Here is a 12057-nt window from a genome sequence, read left to right on the forward strand (position 1 = left end):
TGCCAAAATTTTGGCGAAGTGGGTTTGTTTGATTTGATGTGAATATATTTGGAGCTTTTTTTAAACCTTGCCAAAATATTGGCATTGCAATTTTCCTTGTATCAAACCAAATAAGTGCCTTGCCGTTACCAATTTTTTGTGTTGTTGATTTAGGCACATAAGATCCAAAGTATTCATCGTTTCCTGCAGGGTGCAGATCAAGTTCCAAATCAACCTGATTGGTCCTCAACTTTGAGGGTAACATGATGCGAGACAGCAAGAGGACGAGGTCCGCACCACCCAGAGAACCACTGGAAATGACAGAGGACATGACCCCAAGAAGCAAGAGGAGGAAATTTGTACCATTCGGAGAAGGTGCGGTGCTACCTGAGGAGATGCTGACGGAGGTGTTCCTACGACTGCCCATTAAATCCATCCTTCGTTTCCGGGCTGCCTGCCACTCCAGGTATGCAATGTTGTCTTCCCAGGAATTTTGTCAACTCTACATCACAAGAACTGAGGCAATGCCACCACAACCTAAGCTTCTGTTTATCTCGCCTACAGCAAATTTCAACTCCACTGCGGTGTACACGTGCTCGCCATCGAAGCCCATTGATGACCTACTGTTCACACTCGATGATGTGCGTGGAAACTATGTGGAAGTGGCACCTTCACCATGCCATGGCCTCACCCTCCTGTATAATGCTGTTGCGCCAGCTTACTACGTCTTCAATGCAACTACACGGGCAATCACACGGTTGCCACCTTACCAAGATGTGATTCATGCCACTGCTGGCGTTGGGTTTGATGCCCGGACGAAGGAGTTCAAGGTGGTGAGGCTTTTTCGAGGAAAATCGCATGAGATCCATTCTGTAAAGTGTGAGATATTCATTCTTGGGGGTGAGGAAGGGGATCATTGGAGGCCTACCGCTGGTGGAGTACCTTTCAGGTTCTGTAGTTTTGCTCTTTCTGCTATCCGCAATGCAGTGGCGAACAAACTTCAGCCAGTTTTTGTTAACGGATTTCTCCACTGGTTGATCAACCCCTCGTTTTTACTCAAAGCACCAAGAGCTGCTATCATATCATTTTCTCTCACTGATGAAACCTTCAGATGGATCCGATCACCACCCTTTGAGGTATCCAGAGTGCACTTGGCTGAGCTTGATGATCAGTTGTGTATGGTCCGAGACCTTCGTAATGGCTTGCCTACTGGTAGCATGTTTGAAATTTGGAGGCTGAATGACTATAACTCTGGTGATTGGTCGCTTGATTACCGAATTGGTTTGACAGGGAATTTGCCAAGAGATTTACTTGAGCCACGAATTGTGAAAGTTATTGGTTCCTTTGGTAGCTACAGATCAAGCAAGAAGATAATCATCGCTACATCTAAGCACAAGGTGTGTGCCTATGATCCAGTTTCTAGAACTCTTGAAACCATTGTCTCAATCATGGTGACCTGCAGTGCCTATCAAAACGAGAAATCTGATATTAGATTCAGTTCATTTACAAAGAGTTTTACCCCAGTGCATAGGACGAGGAAAGAGATAGGGTTCTCTACTCCCTTGTCTAAGGCTACTAAGGAGATCCTACTCCGATTACCAGCTGAATCAATCTTGAAATTGGAACTTGTTTGTAAGCAATGGCGTGGATTGATAAAGAATGAAGGTTTTGTTCATGCATACTTTGAGCATAAGAACATGGACAGGAGGCCAAAGATCATGCTTGTGGGTAAGGGCTCTGAAAAATCAGTTTTCAACTTTATTCCCTTGAGTAAATGGCTCCAAGAGGCAAATCTAGGCACAATGTTTCTGGACAAAAAGGTGGTTTGCTCCAAGCCTTGCCATGGGTTGAATCTGGTGAGCATTGAGATGAAAGACTATCTGTTCAACCCGTGTACAGGTTACCGCATGATCTACTAGAACAGAGACCATCAGCTGTACCAGGAATGGTCCAATTTGTCTAGTGATCGCTGCAAAGACTACAATCCTTTTGTAGTTGGCAATAAGAATGTTGGTATGGGGTTTTGCCAGGTGACTCAGAGTCATGCCGTTGTGGGAATTTTCTATTACTGGAAAAACTACGAATCTCATCAGTATTACTTAACATGCATTATATGGAGTTGTAGCTCCCAAGGCCAGCCACTCCCCGATCCACCTCTGCCTGTGAATGACATGCCACCTGTTTCTCTGGATGGTGTGCTGTACTGGATGAGTGAACCAAGGTTGGGTCAGAGTTATGAGCGGGCCATTGTCTTTTTTAACATTGCCGCTAAGATTTTTGATGTTATCCCTTGCCCTTCATGCATTGCAATCTGGGACAGCAGAAATCCATGTCACGCATTTGTGGTCGAGCTTCAGGGAATGTTGTGTGCTGTCCTTTCAAATCCAGTTGCAGATAAGTTAGATATATGGAAGTGGGATCATGGTCTGTGGAGTATAGCATATGCAATCAATTTAAAATTCTGGCCAGATTATTCCCTTGCGACAAATGTTGTAGTGCCTCTCGCAGTTGACCCAATAGATGGAAAGGTTCTACTGAATACTGGGAGGAAGCTTGGTTTATATAATCCATGTGAGCAAACAATCGAAAACTTGCACTTGATCAGGCGTCGCAGCAACAGAACCCTGGAGTTAACAGAAATTTCCACATTGCCAGATGCCAAGATGTTCCTAAGAAGTTCTCTCAGTGGAAACTATTATTGGCTCCGTGCGAGAAGTTTGCTAACCCTTCAAGTGCTTCATCAGGGAAGAATCCATTTTACTCCAGAGACCAATCTAAGGAGCTAAATAGTGTGAGTCAAAAAATTATGCCTCTGGTTCCTATGTTGTACGAGGAGGGTTTAGCTTACTATCCTACAACTCCTAAATTGAGAGTATTGTGCGATTGAAGTGTTGTCATATTATGGGCCTTTTTCATGGCTCTTGTTCTGCCTCTCTTATAGCTGGAGCGTAACTAATATAGATGGCCATAAGGCCCGAGGCCTGAAGGCCCGGCCCATGGCACGGCTTTTTGGCCCGGCCCAAAGCACGGCACGGCCTGACTTGGATCGGGCCCGTGCCGGCCGGCCCGACCGCCGGGCTGTGCCTGGGCCTCCCCATCGGCACGCTGGGCTGGCCCGGCACGGTCGGGCCAGCCTGGCACGATGGGCCGGCAAGCCAGGCCCGGCAGACAAAATATAGGGACTAAAAATAGACATAAATGTCACTGTCCAAAGAATAGGGACCTTAAATAGACTTATTTTAGTTATTTACATATCACAGCCCAAAGAAGAGGGACGTAAAATAGACTTTTTTAGCTATATATAAGTCACAGCCCAATAGGAGGAAGGAAAATTATACTTATTCTGAGGAAAAGCACGATGGCCCATCGTGCCTTCGGGCCGGCCCGACACGGTCCGAGGCGTGTTGGGCCGTGAGTGCGGCACGTGGGCTGGCATGGCATGGCCCGATGCATCGGTCGGGCCGTGCTGGCCCGACAAGCCTCGGCCCAGGCACGACCGGGCCTGGGCCGTGCCGTGCCGGGCGGCCCACATGGCCATCTATAGTAACTAAACGGTTCCAGCTCTATCAAAAGGAAGTGAAATTAGTTGGAGTGCTCTCATAAAATGAATTATTAGATAGGTGGAGAGTTGGGTTTAGGCCGCTTTCGCTCCAAATCCAACTTATGAAATTAAATTTAAGAGTTGAAGCTCATATATAGTAGCTAAGATTTTATAATGTTAAAATGCCGTGGTATGTCCCGTTAAAATTGTAGTCAGGGGTGAAGCTAGCATCAAAACAAGGGGGGTGCACTATCATTGAGAATCTACAAAATTTCAGTACAACACTGTATATTCTAATTTTTTTAAGTGAGAAATTAGGAATTTAGGGGTTCATGTGCATCCCCCCCCCAAACACTATATAGCTTCGCCACTGATTGTAGTTGTCATTTCAAGCCCAGCTTTTATAGCTCAAAGACCTTAACATTATTTCCTACTCCATCACTGCAAGAATGTAAAGGCGGATGTGAAAGCAACTTCCTACTCAAATGCAAGATATTTCCTATTTTCAGCTTTCTCACTCGTACTACGTATTTTAACGCCCCTTGTTTCACTTACATTTATACTTATCCGTGAGATTTATTAATAAAAGAATAATTTATGTATAAAACTTCTATATATCTGTCCTTAGCAATTTTAAAAAGTAAACCATGATGAAAAATTCACAAAATTAACTCGAAAGTTAAGTTTTAAAATTTAAACTTCGGCTTGTAAGAATAAGCGATAGAATGGTGCTGTAGATTATATACTCGTGTAACGATGAGGTTTCATTGCCTGAGATCGAGTGCATCATGTCTCGAGCAGTCAAATATTAGAGTTTCCTTTAGCCCAAGTCATAACTAGATGGATTCACAGTTGATGAGCTGGGAACACTGGGCGAACGGGGTGAGAACGGTAACGGTAATTCCCGGCTGACCGGCGTTTGTTTCTGACTTTCTACCGGCCGAGCCATATGAAAATGGTAATCGACCGAAAAAAATATGAAAATGGTAAAATATATGGAAATGGAAACGGAAATGGTTTTATTGTTTTACCGATCGTTTCCGTATTTACCGTATTCTTGTGGAAATTACCGTTTCTTATAATATGATAATTACCGTAGTTCTAAATATGTCGATATTTATAGGGCATGTCTCTACTTGACCCATAGTTTAGAGGTTGAATGACTCTTCAATCAAATTCCTAACTTGAGTGCATGGCTAAAATGGAGTTAATTTATGATTTATATAGTATAGCTTGAATTTATTTGTACATATATCATACTTATGTAAAGTTTTCTATAGTTTAATGTTTTCATATTTGTTACCGGTTTCCGATTTGTACCGACATGTTTCCGTCCGTATTATTCCGTTTTCGGTTTTCCGATATTTCCAATATCGTTTTCATTTCCGACTTTACCGTTTTCGATATCATTTCTGAGAAAAAAATGATTATGGAAATGGTTGAGGTGTTTTCAGATCTTTCATATCGTTTCCGACCGTTTTAATCCCTACGCGAACCTAATACTCCTCCTAGTAGTCAAGAAAGTCACTGACAAAAGCTCCCTACAGAAATAAAGAACTTCTGTAATTAAATTTCTTTCTATAGAAATATCTGAAGACTTTATCTAGGAATTTTAGATAGAGATTTTTACTATAAATTTAGAAATCTTTTTTAACGAAACTTTCTATAGTGAATCCTTTCACAGGAGTTAAAAATAGAGTAAAAACCTCTAATGAACATTTTGAAGAAATTTCTATTAAAGCCTCTGATGAAAATAATTCTCTACCTTAAGTAGAACAAACAAATTGCATTTTTAAGTTTCAATCAGCTAAAAGTACTTCGTCTATCTCAAAATATAAGAATTTTTAGTAAGTTTAGAACAATTTAGGGTGTGTTTGTGTTTGGTTTGAGGGATCATGAATGGGAGACGGTGATCCAACTTTTAAGCAACAATCAAAAACATACCATGCCCCTTATTGAACAGGCATGGCAGATGGCATCACTCTTGATCGGTTTAATTGTCGGCCCATCTTGACTGGTGGGCTAATCTATCTATACCTTAATAGTTACACGCTCGCGCATATATACATATATATACATATATACATATATACATACATATACATATACATATATATATGTATATACATATACATACATATACATATACATATATATATGTATATACATATACATACATATATATATATATACATATACATATATATATATACATATATACATATATATATATACATATATATGTATATATATATATTGAGGGAATGGTTAGTTCATATCTAATAATTGGATGGTTACAACCAAATACTTCTACATAGAATGCCAAAAAAAAAGTACTTCTACATAATAAAATTTAAACGCTAGACATCCTAAAATATTTTGAAACATAGTGAGTAATATTAAAAACAAACTGGTAGGAAATCATTAGCTCACTGAAACAAGCCATCGATCAAAACCTCGCCTCCTAGTCCTACACCCATGGTCTCTTGATCGAGGTGTTCATTTTTTTTCCTCAATCGCCTCCTACAAAACACGCCGGTGTTGCACACCCGCCAATGGTGTGGAACGCTGCTTAGAGCAGATACAATAGCAGACTATTAACTAATTATAAACATATTTTAATGAAATAAAAGATAAGAGAGAAGAGCAATGGGCTACAGATATATAGTCAGTTGCAGCACGGACTCTAAGACGCAATGTGGATATGATGGGTGAGACCATATATTAATAGTATAGTAAGTAACTATTTTATGAATTAGGTATTAGGTTTGGTTATAGATGAATTGGAGGTAGTAGTGAACTGTACTATTAAACTTTCTCTTATGTATTGGGCTGTGTGGGTCAAGTACGCCTCGCTTTGCGTCGTCGAGACTCGACAAGACGAGAAGCGTCTACAGAAAGCTGGGCCTCGACCCGGCCCAGAAAGGAAGGAAGGGGAAACCAACCCAAATCTCGCTTGCGCGTCAGGCCGGCGTCTCCGTGATTCTCCCCGTCCCGCGGCGCACCGGCACCGGCACCGGCACCGGCGGCGAGATGGCGGACTGGGACGGGGTCCCGGCGAGGGAGCGGCGGCAGATGGAGGAGATCCTGCAGCTCGATATGGAGGAGCTCAACGTGGAGATGGTCAACGACGACGGCTCCTCCTCCGAGGAGGCGAACGGCGGCGACGACGGCGCCGACGCCTTCCTCAGGTCGGGCGACGCCCCTCCCTCGTTTCGCCATTTTTTTACCCTCTCTGATGCGACCTAGGGTTCTCTAAGTAGAAACTGGGTCGCAGCGTACTTGGTTACCTGCTAGGGGTGGTGGTACTGTGCATTTCTACTAGGATTGAAATACGTCAACCTAAGAATTCAATTCAACCGATAGCATTTCCTGTCCGAGAGAGTGAGGATGGGAGGCGTTAGCTTATGATTTGATGTTTGTTTCCCTGATCTCGCATGTGGAGGATTGGTGATTTCAGCTCGGGTAGACTAGAGAGCGTAGGGATTTGAGGGAAGGGGGTTACTAGGGGAAGCCACGATCCTTGTCAGTGTGTACCCTTGAGCCTTGACCAAAGTTTCACTTTGGGCATATTGATTTACTCTCTGATTTTTTCAATTTATTGGTGGGTGTGCTGTGTGCCACGATATATCTGTAGCTCATGGCCAGATACCTGGAAAATTTTTGTTTGTTAGTCTTAACTATGGTTTTGAGAGATTTCACATTGTTCATTTCCTAATTCCTGATTATCAGAGATACCGACAGGGAAGGAGTGGCTAGCACTTCTGGACAATTCACATTCAACACATCTCTAGCCTCGTTGCACACCTATCTTGGTGGTAAATGTCCTCGCTATCCTTGCTATATGATGTTTGATGCTGATAGAAAAGAAAGTGTAATAAGACTCTTTATGTGTCACTCAGAGGTTGATGATACACGGGGTCGAGTTTCTCTCTTAGATGGTGGCACAATCCTCAGCTTGCCAATGCTATATCTTCAAGGTAGGTCTTGTATGTTTGTATTTTATTTCGTTAATCCGCAATCTTGATTATCATGCCAGCGTTGAAGACACACTAATTAGTGATCACAATTTTTTTTTCATGCCATCATTTCTCCATATTATTTTGTCTGCATGCCAGCCCTTCTAAGTTACATTCTTTTCTTTTGAACTCACTTGACATAACCTGGTCTATTAACGTATCCACTGTTATTGTTAATGTTAAAAAGAGCTTGAGCAATACTACTATCTATTTATATAGACTTATTATTTCAGAGGAATTGCACATACCATTTTTAGTCACTATTTCCTTTATATTGCAGTTATACAGCCATGTGAATATACGGAGTACTTTGTAGTGAGTTTAGGACCTGAGGTTTCTTTTGATAATTGATAATTTCTTAATGCATATGACTAGAGAAGTGGCATCCAATAATCTAAAAGGCTACAAGCATCCCTAAACAGTGTTGTTATGTCGACATTTTTCTGTTCCAGTCCTGCGGGTTCATGATACAATTGGATATTAACTCCATGGGCAGTGAAATATATTCTTAATTTTAAATCTGGAACATAAGAACAGGCACAAATCCTTACCTGTCTCTCTCCTGACTAATGCATAACAGTGATAGTGTAAATGCGACAGGATTTTTCTGGTAGGTTATCAAGCATCAAATTTATTATAATATGAATTTGTTTCAGGTGTTGTCCTATTTCCTGGAGCTACCCTGCCTCTCAGACTAATTCAGGGTAGATTTGTAGCAGCTGTTGAGAAAGCTTTGAGGCAGGTCGATGCTCCATGCACAATTGGTGTGGTAGGTGCCAGTCTGTTGAAATTAACTAATTTTATTTGTTGAATTCCTTTCCAATGACGCAGTTTAATTTTCAGGTTCTCATGTACAAGCGACACAGTACTCGACATTATGCTAATGCTTCAGTTGGAACAACAGCCGAGGTGTTGTACATTTTCTCTGCTGTGCTTCAAGTTAGAATTTGTTTATCAGTTAGTCATTTTCACCGATTCTTCATGTGGTTTGGTTGTTTTCTGTGCTGCCAATTGAGCTTTTCCGTAGCCAGTTCCATCATCCTTGGGTGATTTGTTATTATTTCTACAGGACACATAAGTTACCCTCTCGTCACATTTTGTAATTAAGATGATCTGCTTAATAAATAAAAACATGAGGGAGTTAATTTATATCATTCAAGAATCAGGACCCAGTCTTAGCAGTTAGCATTTAATATTTCTTGTAAATGGGACAATTGAATCATTCATTTAGAATAGACTGATATCCAATATTTCAGAATTTCCTTCACTTGGTCACAATATCTCTATCAAACTTTTGGAGAATCATGTACTCATCTAGTTTTCTGATACTTCACAAGATCTAGAAGACCAACAGAACATATAAAGCCCCATCGTTTGGCTTATCTGCGGAATAAGCCAAACGGCGTATTTGCAAACGAAAAGTAATTTGTGAATAAAACTTTTATATACGTGTCCTTAGTGATCTAAAAGCAAAGGCTGAAAAATAAACTTCGATGAGAAAACCTCAAAATCGGCTTCAAATTTAAGGTTGAAAATTCAAATTTTGGCTGATAAGCATAAGCATAAGTGAAAAGATGAGGCCGATATGCACTGTGATGTCTTGTTTACATGTCAAGCTCGGTCATTAGCCCCTTAGTATGATTTATGTATAAAGTGATGTATAATTCCTTTCGAACAGCCTCACAAGGTAAGCTGGTATTTTGTTATTTCTTTAACAGATAAGACAACTTGGGAGGATGGATGATGGTTCATTAAATGTTGTAGCCCGTGGGCAGCAAAGATTTCGTCTGAAGCGTCATTGGATGGATGTTGATGGGGTGGTAAGTATAAATTTAATTGAAGATATATTATTCTGAATTAGGAGCTGGAGAGAAGTTAGGTTCATTTTTTCTCACTCAACAGGTGTGGGGTGATGTCCAAATCATTGAAGAAGATACTCCTTTAAGAACCCCAAGGGATGCATTTGCACAGCTAGCATCATGTAACAGTTTACGGCAGCATACCTCCTCACCAGTTATCAGTTTGGATGTCTCTCCAATCAAACAACGGGATCATGTGGATTCAGAATTGGATTGTGGTACACCATCACCTAAAAGCACTGCAAGCAATCATTCAGCGATTGATTCAAGGATGTGCCATTCAGATTCACGATCCAGCAGTTCAATGAGATCTTCTAATGAAGATGGGATTTTCATGCATGAGCAGTTTTACAGCCAGGAGCTACATCCTTTAAAAGGAAGTGCAGCAGTTCAGTCAGGCGAGAATACCAACATGGGTGAGGAGGATTTTTGTTTAACATCGCTCAGATCCTTGTCAAGTGCAGGAACAAGAGATACTAAGGAGCAGCGTCAGTACATTCTTCCAAAGCAACATTTTCAGGCACCATTATCATTTTGGCCTCGGTGGGCTTATCAAATGTACGATTCATATGCACTTGCTCGTAGGGCTGCAGGTAAAGTGCTCCCATATTCATCAAACTGAGCCTTACAATGCATTCTTGTCATTCATGGATTCTTAGCCCAACGATTGTAAATTCTTATGTTTTATAGATACCACTCCACTAGTGTTTCCCATCAAAAAAGAACTTCTTATTGGATGATTGATCGTTTTGAGTGTTATTGAGCATCTCGCTCTGTATGTTTATTTTAACCAAAATACACTATTGTCATTTGCTGCAGACCTCTGGAGACAGATAATCACACACCCAAGCATGGATGATTACGTGAGAAAACCAGATCTTCTGTCATTTTCCATTGGAAGCAAACTTCCTGTATCAGAATCTGTGAGACAAAAGCTACTGGAGATTGATGGAATCTCGTATCGTCTTCGAAGGGAGATTCAGCTTCTCAAGGCCTTTAATCTCATAAAATGTAGATGCTGCAAGGTAACTATCTACCATGTTTGGAATTGCTAATTTATCGAGCTTCTGATTGGAAGTAATGGACTTATTGTTGGCCATTTCGTTACTACTTTAAAAGAAGGTGAATTGTTTATGGTGGTGTTGTATGTTAATCATATGAGTCTGTCACCCGACAGCTCACCATTGCAATTTTTTGGACAACCCCTTAATTTTTCTTGAATTGCACAGTAGTTAAATATCTAACTGAATACACATACACAGACACACAGTATATGAGTTGGTCTATAATCAAGGAGTTTAAGCACTGTCAAGTTCTCCCTGTAGCGAAGTTATAATTCTGTTAATTGGTATCAACCACAAGTATTTAGCTAGTTTTCCATATAAAATGGATAACTATTCTAGGTCATCTGTATCGTAGCAATTTCATTTACCATGTCATGGCCTGCTAAATTATCTGTATGTACATCCCATTTTCATTTTTCAGCAGGGTATGACATGGTACAGTTTGTCGTTGTAGAATGCTGCAGCTGCAGCATTGGAAGAATTAGCACTAACATAAAATCAAACTACTTGATAGTTCATATTGATTTGCTGATTAGGCTCATTTGGCTGCTAGGAAAACAATGCTCCATGTAACCTGGTTTTCGTTGATCATAAACATTATTTGGAAATGGCGTGTAGTTACATCAAAGAATTTCAATACAAAGTTTATCACTCTGTGTTGACATGATTTGAACTATGGCAGTCTCTCATAGCAAAGCGTAGCGACATGGTAGTGATGTCTACTGATGGTCCTCTTGGTGCGTATGTCAATCCTCACGGTTTTGTCCATGAAACAATCACAGTTAGCAGGGCAACTGGGCTTGCTCTTGATGGCAATCCTTCAACGGTTCACAGCTGGTTTCCAGGGTAAATCTACAGTTTCTCCTTGTTCTTTGTAATCTTCATGTCCATCATACACCCTTTAACTGTAAAAAACTAAGTTCATGCATGATTTTCTTCTTGTAACCAACTTTGTTTCTGCTGCTATGCAGATACTCGTGGACGATTGCATCATGTACGGACTGTGAGTCCAACATAGGCTGGTTGTTCAAAGCAACCAAGAAGAATCTGCGACCGAGATCCTTCTGGGGGATCCGTAGCTCCCAAATTGCAGATGATGCACAAGAACTAGATCAGGACGAATGATGCTCCGTGTACAGTAGTAAACTTTGTGTGCCCCTCCCTTTTTCTTATGAAGTTATGGAAAACACTTTATTCTCTGGTCCATAGGCCTAGTTCTCCGTACCTGAGTAGTGGTCGTTGTGACGATCGCTATAGAATAACCACTTCCTCCTGTGTGTATTACACAACCATTGCCTTATGCTAAAGTTCCGTCACAGAATTTTCTGAAATGTAGTGTTACTAGAAATCCATAGTACAAGATGAATGATGATATGATCAGATGTTTCAAGCAATGGTTTGACATGTCTTATGAGCACATAGAAGTTGGTGCTTGATACCTTCACTTGAGGCAAATACTCGTGCTGTAGTGGTAATTGGTAAACTGGTACTGGTAGTGAGCTAGCACTGGCAGTGCCATGTTTTTGCTATCTGTACTGAAATTGGGGCCAATTGCACCTGACGAGCAGCAACTCAATATGGGCATATGGCATCCT

At 40.9% G+C, this 12057-nt stretch overlaps 1 protein-coding gene and 1 pseudogene across 2 annotated transcripts; both read left to right on the plus strand.

Moving 5' to 3' along the window:
• Positions 1–242: 242 nt before the first annotated feature.
• LOC107280995 (uncharacterized) lies at positions 243–2876 on the plus strand (annotated as a pseudogene).
• Positions 2877–6499: 3623 nt separating this feature from the next.
• On the plus strand, positions 6500–11856 carry LOC4339355 (uncharacterized). 2 transcript variants are annotated; one of them, XM_015785299.2, is made up of 10 exons: positions 6500–6711; positions 7253–7338; positions 7423–7500; positions 8196–8308; positions 8383–8448; positions 9258–9359; positions 9442–9991; positions 10218–10423; positions 11145–11308; positions 11434–11856. In XM_015785299.2, the coding sequence occupies exons 1-10, from the start codon at positions 6554–6556 to the stop codon at positions 11585–11587; spliced, it is 1677 nt and encodes a 558-aa protein (XP_015640785.1). In that variant the 5' UTR covers positions 6500–6553; the 3' UTR covers positions 11588–11856. The 2 variants fall into 2 exon arrangements, with proteins under 2 accessions (XP_015640785.1, XP_015640786.1); XM_015785300.3 differs by having other exon boundaries at positions 7265–7338.
• The last annotated feature ends 201 nt before the right edge of the window (positions 11857–12057 follow it).

This window comes from Oryza sativa, chromosome 5 (genome assembly GCF_034140825.1).
Source record: "Oryza sativa Japonica Group chromosome 5, ASM3414082v1".
Classification (NCBI taxonomy): Eukaryota; Viridiplantae; Streptophyta; class Magnoliopsida; order Poales; family Poaceae; genus Oryza; species Oryza sativa.

Bases quoted from the DNA above. Each gene is read 5' to 3' on its own strand.
- LOC4339355 (XM_015785299.2), top strand. From the start codon at position 6,554: ATGGCGGACTGGGACGGGGTCCCGGCGAGGGAGCGGCGGCAGATGGAG. The intron at 8,449-9,257 runs GTGTTGTACATT...TTTCTTTAACAG, and splicing joins CAGTTGGAACAACAGCCGAG to ATAAGACAACTTGGGAGGAT. The intron at 10,424-11,144 runs GTAACTATCTAC...GAACTATGGCAG, and splicing joins TAAAATGTAGATGCTGCAAG to TCTCTCATAGCAAAGCGTAG.